The sequence below is a fragment of the Agelaius tricolor genome, unplaced genomic scaffold, assembly GCF_023055355.1.
Source record: "Agelaius tricolor isolate 1412-34295 unplaced genomic scaffold, bAgeTri1.0.p SCAF_53, whole genome shotgun sequence".
Classification (NCBI taxonomy): Eukaryota; Metazoa; Chordata; class Aves; order Passeriformes; family Icteridae; genus Agelaius; species Agelaius tricolor.
In genome coordinates, this window is record NW_027269313.1 from 454,763 (window position 1) to 467,125 (window position 12,363).

At 38.0% G+C, this 12,363-nt stretch overlaps 1 protein-coding gene across 1 annotated transcript in view; it reads right to left on the bottom strand.

The window, feature by feature from the left end:
- Positions 1–2,018: 2,018 nt before the first annotated feature.
- The window catches only part of RAD23B (RAD23 homolog B, nucleotide excision repair protein), a 35,704-nt gene continuing 25,359 nt past the window's right edge, over positions 2,019–12,363 (bottom strand). The window contains exons 7-10 of the mRNA XM_071455736.1: positions 8,525–8,648; positions 7,464–7,591; positions 6,873–7,049; positions 2,019–5,038 (exon numbers count right to left, since the gene is read on the bottom strand). Of these exons, the coding sequence (XP_071311837.1) occupies positions 4,925–5,038; positions 6,873–7,049; positions 7,464–7,591; positions 8,525–8,648 (543 nt within the window). The 3' untranslated portion in view covers positions 2,019–4,924. The remainder of the gene's footprint in view (positions 5,039–6,872; positions 7,050–7,463; positions 7,592–8,524; positions 8,649–12,363) is intronic.

Consider the following 12,363-nt stretch of genomic DNA (forward strand, 5'->3'; position numbering starts at 1 on the left):
CCCAAATGCTCCATCCATCTCTTACTTATACATCCAGAGTCCCAGCAAAGGTTCGCTCCTTCTGACTCCCCATTTGGCCCTGTCACACCACTCCACTCTTTTATCACACTTGTAACTCTCCCAGGCATTTCCTTTCACATACTCTGCCAATTCCAGGTCCAGAGTCCTCACCTCAACCTCCCTATGGAGATCTCTATCCCAGATGTTCAGCACTTTTATTGTCCTGGTTCATATCCCACCCTGAAGGCTATTTCCTGCCCCTTTTCCTATTCTGAAATACTGTTCTTCCATCCTCCAACAGAAGCTGGTAGTGCTCCCTTTGCAGCTGGCACGCTTTCTTCAATAATGAAAAGAAAGTGAAAAAGGAAAAAAAAAAAAAAAAAGATTTAGAGTAAAGACAAGGGAGTGGGGGTGGGAACAAGCTTAATTCAAATATATAATTAAAAATACGTGTCTGACTTTGACAAGACTTTGAGCAATTCTACAGATACAGCTACACAGACATGTGGGAGACATTGCCCTTTTTTTTTTTTTTTTTAATCTTTGGCTGCTGCACATTTAAAGTCAAATGCTTCACATTACAAGGACAGCAACCAACCCTGCCCTTGGGGATGGCAAAGAGCTGCCTGCTGGTGTATCTGGTTACTCCTCGTCTATCACATCTAAAATCTCTTATCTCAGGCAACAAGAATTCCAAGGATGTTGCTCCTAGCCCTCAGCCCCACAGAGTCCTCACATTTATGTGTGGAGCCATATAAAAATAGAGAGACATCTATTTTGAAGGACACTTTGCACTCCAGGTCCCTGAGGCATAACTGCGTGGAGCACACACACAACACAAAACCTTAAGGACTGTTTTTAGTGCCAGACCTTCAGCAGGTGGAGGCACACAGCAGATAATGCTTTGTAACAGCTCACCAATTTTCCATTTGGAAAATGCCAAGGCAAAGGGGTGACGTGGAGGGAAGATCTTCAGACTCTACAACTATTAAGTTATTCCAGACTACTACCATTATTGAAGAGCAGGTATTTATCTTTATTTTAGTTTCACTGTAGTTTGGACAGGAAATGCCAGATATGCTGGTGTCTTCATGAAAATGTGCTTTGATTAGAAATGGAGTTAAACTGTGTGTGTTTAACATTTATTTCTCTTGCACAGAAGGAAAGAAATTGTGTCCTGATAAAAACCCAAAAAGTTTCATGACCTTTTTTTTTTTCCTCCCCCTCACAGGTCCTATATTCTATTAAGAATTATATAATACAAAACTGGCACTTGACCATTACAAGTCAGCAACATCAGCTGCAGTCATGCCTTCAGTAGTAACTGAATACTTAAGTTTTCCCCATACATCACTTAATCACAGGTGGAATAAGCCTGCTTTTCTGGATGGTTTAGTGAAGACACGAAAATTTGTAAATTGTGGCTTCATAACTACATAGTGGTGGTTGTAGCTGTGTCAAAATAATGTTTTCAAAAGATGGTGTGTTGAACACTGTTGGCATCCCAAACCAGGTGGGAGAAAACTAAAAAGGTTACTGACAAAGCTGTTCTCCCCACTCCCACCTTATTGTTTCCATTGAATTAGAGAGTATTTTCAAATTCTAGGTTAGTTTTGTGCACAGAGCTGGATTTAAGAGAAATCTGAAAAAAAAAGAAAGATGTGGCTGCCTCCAAAACTCTATAAAACCAAATGAAATATCCAATGAAACCACGGGTGACAAATCTGCATGCATTATTTGAGGACTTGGCTTTGTGTCTCTGCTTGATTCATTCATGCACGTTCTTGAAGTGAAGCTCAACCCAGCACTCCAAAATCAGTCACAATCTGGCTTCAGGAGTGATTATCTCACACTCCTAAAAAGTTCTGTTAGTGTGGGGTAAGAACAGGGCATTTAATCAGTAAAATTGCTTGGGTTTTAGCTGGATTCATCAGGCAGCTCTGGACGAGGTAAATGAACCACAGCATCAAAATGCAGCTGTAGAGAAGACTTAAGAACAGACAACTACAGAATTAATATCACTTCAGAGTAACTTTTTAATCCCAATTAAAAGTGCATCATAAATAGCTTTTGTCTAAGCAGATATTCAGAAGTTTTACAACAAAGGTAAGGACTACAGTACCAAAACTTAGGAAGAAATACTTTTATTTTCTCAGCTACTGTTCAGAAAGCCCTGAGGAAACTGATCCCCAAATCCCTAAGAGATCTGCAGCAGAGAAGCTGAGAGAAGCACTCTGTGCAGACAACTCCCGGTAGTACTTGGTAGAAAACGAGGCACAACATACCTAGGCAGCTTGCTCAGGTCACACCTCCTCAACACCACATGAATTCCATGTATTCTTCCCTTTTGGCAGCTACTACAAAGAGAGACATGATTCTCCCTGGCAAGTATCCCGCTATTGGACAGGTAACAGTTTTTGCTAGCATGTAAGGTCAGACACCTGTTGTTCATCAGAAGTCACAAAAACACTGTTTCACTGCTGGAGAAAAACGGGAACAGCATGACTAGTAAGGCTTCAAACACAGCAGCCATAAATCCCTCAGTCACTCAGCATACAAAGTTACAAATGAACAAAGCTACTAGCTTTTTTTTTTTTTTTTTTGCCTTTTTTTTTTTTACAAAGAACAAGCTCAACAGACTTTAATTCAAATACATTTATAATAAGTAAACATTTCAAAATCAAAATTGGAGGGAGTGGACTGAAACACCCAGACATTCTTGCTTTACTCTCTACCCTCCTAGAGAAGGAATGGTTATTTCTCAGAGCAGTTTGATCAGTACAGAAGACTCCCACAAACTAAAAGCTTTTGTCTTAGTTAGGTATCAGCTATGTAGTAAAAGTACATTCAAGAAGTCCTTGTATCAATTTGGTGTTTTTCAAGTACCTGACAGCTGGTCCTTTTACAGATAACAAACAGCCCCTTTTGGCATGCAGTGTTAAACCAAAATCCATCTCTCCCAGTTCACAGACAAACTGAGAATCCTATTTAGATGATGTTTACTAGCTGACTCAGGCATTAATGTTAACTTCTTTAAAATGAAAACATTATGAAAGACTTATTTCCTATTTAGCAGTATCACATCTCCTATTGATAGATTTGGGTTGTGCTACTGATCACTTAGACGACATTCACCTAAGAAATTTTAAAAGAATAAAATCTGAATAATTAAAATACACACTATCTGGAAAAATATCACAGATGTATAAGAATAGAAAAAAAAAAGTAAAAGGCTTTAATACATTTCATTGTTTTGTGCAGGTATTTTTACAGACTATGGCCAATCAATGAAGAAATTAAATACAAATTTTTCAGTCTTTTTAGCTCGTTTTTCAAGACACTTGACTTGTACTTTGAGCTTAAGTAGTAGCTAAGTAGTTAATCCACTGATAAACTAACTCAGCAGAAAATAATTTTTTAGTTGTACTACTAAATCATTAAAATCATTAATATCATTAGTAGTACAGGAATTCAGGGCTGTACCACTAATAATATTTTTTCCTGGTTACTGTAGAGGTAAATTTGTAATCCAGGTAATTGGACTACAACAGTAGAAAAATCAAACTATCCCCATGTTGTGTTCAGGTAACGTTGCACAGAACAGCTTTAGATTAAATTTACATTTGTTTTTATTCGTAGTATTGCAATGATGGGCAAAATTACCTCTAAAAGTAAACATGTATAAAAAAAAAGTTGTTAACATTTTATGATGACTAAACAAAATAAATGATAAGTAGGTATGAAGAAGTAAGATTCAAAACTCTGTAACCAGAGTTTTATTTTCAATATAAAGTTTCGAGTGTCAATTTTTTTTACATTGGAATAAATTCATAGTTTGCTTGATATATCAAGTTTTGAACTTCTCATCCTTATAAAGTGAATAAATCCCCAAAAGTCCTTACTTAACAGAAATAGCTTGAACACTACAATCTACTCAAGAGCAACAGAACACTTATAGCTGTACTATAAAAGCTGGTTCAACAGAGTTGGGAAGGTGAAATTTGATTTGATAAATTCTCATTGCAGCAGACAAAAATGAAGCTTGCATTTTGTTTGCTGGCAGAAAAAGAATATTCAACTCACTAGAGTGCATATAACAAAACCAAACATGCAATCTATTGCTTTTAAAACTTTTACTGCAAGATAACATTAAAAGAACAGTAATTAGGTATCTATATTTTTTTTTCCCAAAGAGAAAATATGTAAACAGGATAATAATTTTTTTTCTGTATGTATATAGTTTCTCAGATCATTTCAGGGGGACAAAGGAGGGGGTGGTGTTTCTCAATAATCAGGACACTTTTAACTGTAATGGGTTTTCATTGCAAAAAAAAATAAAAAAGCCAACACTGTTCTAATTCAGCATTAGACAAAAATACTGTGTTTCTTGCACTACTTTAACACAGCTGAAGAAAAAACACCCGAATACCCCTATTTTGGCATTCAGGATTACATTTGCTCAGATCTTTTAGATTTCACAAAGCTGCTATCCAGTGTTGCCATGAAATACAGACTGTAAAATCTACGTAGCACAGGCTACTTCCAATGTCAATACTAAGTGGAAAGGAACATGAAGCAGTGCATTACACTACATTTCTGGAACTAGTACAGTAAGAGTGAAAACCTAGAAAAAGTTAACCTACAGTTTACAGAAGGAACTAATTATCTGCAGAAGCTGATTTTTTGGTTGTATATATATTTTTTTTTTTACACTGTGCGATTTTCTGCTAATTTAAAACAGACATTGAAAACTTGTTGCTTTCTTTGCTTTGTTTCCTATGTTCTCCCTTCCACCCACCCCCTATATTCCATACACCAAGCATTATGAATGTAAGCCCAAATATCCTAGACAATCCAGTGAACAGAGTTAGTGTAATGCACTGGTGTGAGGTGTGAAATAGACAAAAAAAAAAAAAATTTTCTCTCAGTCTTCGTCGAAGTTCTGCTGTAGAAGAAAGTTGGCAGCCAGGTTTTCATTCTTCTCGCAAGCGAAATATGCCTGAATCACGAGTCCCTCAGGAAATCCCAATGCCTTTAACTGAAGAAAAGAAACATATTTAGGAAGTGCATTTTGCATGTTAGGCTTCTTTGTATGTCTTTGTGTCTTGAGATGTCACTTAAGCAATTACTGCCTTCTTGAAAATAACACTGCTGCCTAGCTCAATGAAGATTTTAGCAAGTAAAAAATGAGGTGCTGCCTCTGCCTTTAGGATCCTTGCTTGAAAAAGTGATTGGATTAAGTCTAATGAACCACCATAAAAACTTGTCACTTCTTTAGAGACACAGTAAGCCTAAAGCAGACCTGGGTCACAGTATTGCCATGAAGTAAAGGCACATTGCACTGCTGCAGGGAAAAAAAAAAAAAAACAACTTCAAACAATGCTCACTTTAAGCAATTATACAAAGCTCCAAAGGACTTTTAACAAAAAATTGCCTGGAACAAAAGCTCCCAGCCTGTGATCCTTAGTAGGCTGTCCAGCACATCACATTAGGCCATATTTTGAATTGTTTATCTTAAAAAATTAACTACACACTGCAGCCAAGACAAGTAAGCTGAGAGCAATCTGGTTTTCAGAAGTCAAGGAATTAATTAACGTCTGGAACACTGCAACAAGAGGGCATGAGAACATCAGAGAAGAACTTATTACTGTGCCAAGGGTTTAGCCAGCACTTGGAGGCACTCAGCAAATGAATTCTTGTTTTAGCCAAAGGCAAATACACTCCACTATTTAGAGATTTTCTTAAAATCCTCACAGCACCTGCAAGGCATTTCATGTATGGGGCAGATCAAATAAGTATGAGGAAAACTGTGTCCTATTATCCCTCACAAGCCATTCTTAGATTTTACTTCCAGCCCACAGACAACATGAAGGCATCAGCTGCAATACTAAGACACTTAAATTTTGAGGTTTGTCTTTCATGAGAAAGACAAAGAGAAAGAAGCGTATGGATCTCTGTTGGGCTTCGGAACAGGCAGTAGAGTTAATAAAGTTCTACTGCATAAAATGACTTTAAAAGGAAATGCAACAGTCTAAAGATGATGACCTGTGAATAAGTACATGGACAAATAGTTTTATTAGACTAATTTTATTATTTGCCAATTTCCTCAAGATCTAGAGAACTGACACCTATATTCAAATAGGCATCTTCTAATGATCCTTACTTAAACTTTTGTTTTGCTAGATGAAAAAAACATTGTCTTTGGAGTACCAAACCACTACCACAGTATGATAAAACTCTTGCAATCTGTCCTGAAAAAAATCTCAGAGGCATTGCCATCTATGCAAAACCATATTTGGTCAGTTACACAGTATTTATTAAGGCAATATACTACCTCAGAGTATATTTTCATGCTTACCAGTACTTTTAGAAAATGGTAATTAACTAATTGTCATGGACAGACAACTGAGCAAAGTTTTGACTTCAACTTATCTACTTAACTATGAGTGTTCTTACTTTCCAACTACTTTGCAAACAGTGCTCAAGCAGCCAGGTCTTTGTACCTGGAGACCTGTCATGGCCTGATCTAGAACAGCACTGGCTGAGGCTTCTGCAAGAGGGATTACTTCCTGAATAATTCCTGAAGGAAACCCATTTCCATCATCAATTATCACAGGATGGTCTCAGATCACTTAAAATGCTCTGGCTCTTCTCGGTAAGACAGATTTAAGATATTTTAGACTCAACTGCTATAAAGCAAGAAAGGATATGATTTGAAACAAGGCTACAACAGCTGTGAAATGCCAAGTATGAAAAAACCAAATATGGTGCAAGAACTACTGAGCTCAACAAAGTTTAAGTTAGGTAGGTCTTAAGCATGCATTGGCGTCAACACCCAAAAGCAACAAGAATTTCAAAGAAGAAAGGCTCACCCTTTCTATAGCTTCCTTTTCCTGAGGTGTTACTTGAATGTAGTTCATATGAGCATTCCCAACATCTCCTATTCCTCCAGTGCTGGCACCATCATCACTGCCACTTAAACCTTGGCGAGACTCTAGAACTGGCTCATTCAACATGTGAATAAAATGTTCCTGGTGCTGGCTTATTTGCTGTGATGCACAGAACAGTAAAAGAAACACGTATATTTAAGTAACTGAAGTTTAAGCGTGCCAAGGGACAAGTAAAAATATTTATTTTCAGAGAATTAAGAAGTCGAAGGGACGTGCAAGAAGTGCAGAGAAAAAAATTGTTATATCTGACTATAAAAAGTGCAATTTTAATGTTTCAATTCAACTGCAGTGATCCTTCCCGCTTCCTCACCCCCCTCTGCGCCTCTTATGAAGTCTCAAATTTGTATCCAATGTCACAGAAAATACATTCTGTACAGCAACAACCGCTGAAAGGCCAGCAATAGAATGTTGTAACTGCTAGTAACATATTATCCCAGACAACATCAACATATGACACTCTTGCAAAAGCTAAATCAGAATTAGTGAGCATTATTTTCTTGTTTTAAGGTCCACCTGCAGTAGTTGGGGGTTTTCCCTTCCAATTTGCTGAAGCAATGCTGGCAACAGGGAAGGATTTTGCTGGATAATTTGTCTCATCTGCTGGAACTGAGGCTGATTTCGTAAAAACTCAAGTGGGTGTCCTGAAAAAAAGATCAGTGAAATAACATGTTTTTTTTTAAAGTTATGAGAATCTTAATAAAATGCATACCTACACTTCAATTTTAGATAGAAACAGGACATGAAAGTGGATAGCACACCAGTCACTGAAGCATAAAAGAATTTGCTTCCTCAGTCTAGCTTTAAGGAAAACTTCTTTATTCTAAGATTAAACAATGCCTTTCCTTTTCACCCAGTCTTCTTTTAAGATCCAATAGCCTGGTCCTTATCTCCAACACTTTCCTCTGGATATCTCATCTCTGGTTCATCTCAATCAGACATCTACCCAATCCACTGTCTTGTCTCCTGTATCTTCAGCACCATTTCCAGACAGACCTTTCCTACCCCTTCATTAGGCTCCTTTCATGTATTTATCCATCTCCCTTTAAGAGGGAGATAAATACATGATAAATACCCTTCTCTTCAGCAGGCACCAGCCACTGTCAAAGTGCTGCACTGCTGAGTGAGGAGTCCTAGGTCATTTATAGGTCCCTCCAGTGCTACACTTCATGGCTTAATTTCAGGTTTCTCCCTTGAAATCCCAGCTTCTGTGTGGGAAATATATTAATGCAGTCACAGTGGACAGTCCTCAGTCACTCACAGAGTAGAAAATCAGAGTTTAAGTGAGAGAAAACACAATCTGTGTTTTCTCATCTGTGGTCTTGCACTTCAGAATCCTGAATACTGAATTAAAGAAATTGTGCAAGTTCACTGCATTTTTAGAAAACTCTGCACATGACATACAACAAGCCACTTCTCCCAAGAAAGTACCCACACCTGGAATTACCGCATTAACAGCTCTTACCCAATTCCCTTCTGAAGAGCTCACAAGCACCTGGAACTTAAAAACTTACTGAAAAATGGATTGGTTAAGGGCACATTGTTTATCACATCTTCTCCAGTACAGCCTCTCTTACCTCCTAGTGAGCTAGTAGTCGTGGGTATGGTTGCTACTGCTGCTGCCACTGCTGAAGACTGAGACGCACCAGTGCTTGGTGGTTGAGGGGGGTCAGCCACAGCCTGATTATCTCCAGGTATACCCTAAAGCCACAGTTCACATCAGAATTACCCACAGAACGCTGACAGACACGTTTCAACTGCATGCAGTATTTGGGTTTCAGAATGAAGGGGGAAAAAATAAAGAACTTAATGCTTTCACTGCAAATACAAGGCAAGATTCCTGTGAGTTATGCATTTGTAACTGATAGAAAACACAGTGAAAAGATTAATTTTATTTTTTTGCAGGAAAAATGTGTGGTTTGTATAAAAAGGCATAAAAGCATGCCCTACATCATTTTAAAACACACTTTGCCTGATTAAAAATACTTGCTTTGAATCCTGTTTAAAGATATTTGATGTAAATGAAAAAGTTAAACTAAATACACTGTTACACTATGTTATATTGTTGTGCAAAAGTGACATTACAGCAACAAACTGCAGTATAAAATGCTAACTAAGATTAACAATTCCATACAACTGGCAAGGAACTGAGAAGACATACAAGAACACAGCTCTTGGGACCTTTTTCCTCAATGAAAACCTGTAATTCATTATATCTTAAAGGTGAAAAGGTTATCACCCAACTTTAGGAAGTTTTAAAAAAATAGTTAACTTTTGCTTTTTGTTTATTTTTTATGTGGAAGCAACTTTATATAGGAACTGACTGCTCAGAGGTCTGAAATGGACAAAGCTAAAACACAATATTACAATAAACTAGAATGCTGGCTATACAACAATGATACCTCACTCGGCTACTTTTCTCCTGCATGGAAATCCTTCCTACCCTAATCCTGCCTTCCTCACTGGCACTGAACTCCTGTACCAAGTTTGTCCTTTTAATCTACCTTTCTGAAGCCTGGAAACTTACTCATGGGACAGACACAAAGAATATTATAACAAACCCTGTTGGAAAAGCCCAGAGAAGTTACCCAAATGAGAGTCACCCAGTTGTGTTGGGGAACCACAAAATGTAAGGAACGGTGTGGGTGAAAATATTACAGAGCTACAGGGTAACCAGACAATGAAGAGGTTTGTCAAGCCTACCATAAAAATCACTGGTAGGTAATGTAGATTAAAAGTTCTGCTGTAACATGATCTTCACATGGTAAGTTCATCATTACACCTGAACAGAAAGGATAAATATACAGCTAATATAGAGGGCACATCTGGAAAGGGAGAGTTGGACAGTGCTCCAAGCAATGCTCTTTGCCTTACCTGTTAATTAAGAAGCACATCAAGGTATAAATCACCTGATCATCAAGTGCACATTTAAGCCACTCAGGGGCATAAAAGCAAGATTTCCCTGCCACACACTTCATTACCTTCACATGGCTCAGTAAGCTCAGCACACATCCCTCCCTCTTCTGAGGGGGAGGAGGATTCCATTCATGGTATAATTCTGATGTAACCCTCCCTTATCAGTGGCTTACAGAGCACTGATTAAATACTTTTCCCATCAAAACAGTCATTTCTGGCAATCTAAGTATAATGTAACAATTTGGGTTAATCTTATGAAATTACTAGTTGATTTCACCTATTCACAGGCACACGTCATCACTGCAATCTCTGTCCAGATCAAACAACATGTGCTTGTTTAAACTCCTAAGTTTGCTCTTGAATGGAAGGACTGTGTAAACTAGTTCAAACAAATTTACTTAGAAATTATTTGTCATCTTGAACATCATCTTAACTCTTGAACACAAGCTTGAAGTACCCCTCTCCAAATAACAGAGACTGTGTATGGTTGCAATCAGACAATGCCAGTGAAGCATATGGACCTTGCTCACATGGCCACACAACAGAATAAAGCATGGCATTAAACCATAGACAAGCCACTCTGAATGCAAACTCCGCTTGGACAGCAAAAAAGGCCACTGTTGCCTTGTGGTGGATGAGACAATTGTTTACTGTTTAACGGAGCAGTACAGCGGTTTTTAGCTGACATTGCTCTCTGCAGGGCAATAATCACATCAGGTCCAGCTTCTGCACAGAAAAGAGAACAAAATAGTTCCAGTTGGGAGGTACTTAAAATGATCATCTAGTCTCACTGACTGACCAATTCGTGGCTGACCAAAAGTTAAAGCCTTAAAGGGCATTGTCTAAGTGTCGCTGAAACACTGACAGGTACAGGACGTTGACCACCTCTCTAGCTAGGAATTATGTTAAATATCTGACTATACTCACACTAAAGAAATGTTCCCTAAAAATATCCAAATAAGGTTACTGAAGAGATGACAAAACTCCTTCTTAACCAGAGGTTAGTAAATCCTTGGCCAAAAGAGAGATCTGAATGGAAATATCCCCAAAGATGAGTCTGGTGCATAGAAAAAAAAAAGATCATCTTTTGCAAGTCCTTCCACAAATATAAGGATTACATCTATAATCCTCAGTGATCATGCCATGAAAACTGAAGAACTTGCCATCTGAACCATGGACAACAAGTGGACTCTTCAGGGCTCACTTGAGGAACAGCTGTGCTTTAATTAAGGTTTAAGCCCTTTCCAACACCTTACCCTCGCTGTACCCAGGTTCTTTAAACCTGGACAGTGTTGCTACACTTACAGATCTCAATGTCTTAATCCTAATCTGCAGATTATCTAAAAGATAGTGCTCATGGTAGTTTGGATGCAAGTAATGTAGAGACAGGGTCAGAGAACAATGTCCTCAACAGATCAGATCAATAGTAGCTAAAAAGAAACTTTTTGTGAAGCAGCAGGAGAGTAAGGAACATCTTCAGACCCCAGCAGATCCAGGACAGTTATAAAGATCATTTACAGCAAAAGGATTCTTCTAGAAGGACAGCAAAAATCTGCCATCTAATACAGTCTCCAAGAGCAAGACCATTCCTCCCTACTCCCTTTTCCAGCAGGAGGAAGAAAAAAAGAAAAGGTGTTTTCCAGGGAAGGATAACATGACATATAAAGGGACATCTTATATAACACAAGGACCCACTTTAGATACAGGACCTACTGAAGGACTAAAACTTAAGGAGTTAATTATAAGGGTATTATAATAAGGATAAAAATGCAAGGACTGCTCATAGCAGTCAATGCATTTGGCAGATATGCCATGTAGCTCCATCATGGGGATATTCTATCTCTATTCTGGAGCTCCTGAACAGAAATAAACAGAAATAAACTAGAGGAGGGGAATGCCAGAAACTGAGTGCACAAGAACTGCACACTGTGTAGGACTGCCACACACACAGCAGGCCAAACACTTAGGGGAGGCACTGAATTCATGGTGTATTTACAGACCAGATGAACAGTAAACCCAACATTTCTACAACATGAAAAACAAATGTTTGAACTTGAGGACTTATGACAGAGAGTTGGGAGCTATTGCATTCACCCTTGTTTGGCCTAATGCTAGTTGGGAATTAAACTTTTCCTATCTTGAACTCAAAACATTTGTTGTCAATTTAAAATCTGAAGATTACAGTCTTGGGAACATTAACATAAGTAGGAAGCATGCCAGGGACTTGAAATTGTAACTACTGAAGGAAAACTTCATTAACAAAACTGAAGTTTTATAATTGGAGGGTAAAGATGCCAAATTTCTCATCGATCAATCAGAAATTCAATCCACACGTATTTTGCAAGGATTAGGTCAAGATATCTGGTTGCCAGATTTTAATAAAGTTCAGATCTGCTAAAAGGAAAAACCTCATCAAGGGAAAAATGGTGTGCCAGAGCAAAAATTAAATGTACCGGAAATACTGATTAAGCAACAAAATTAGAGAGATTCTACGTGGTTA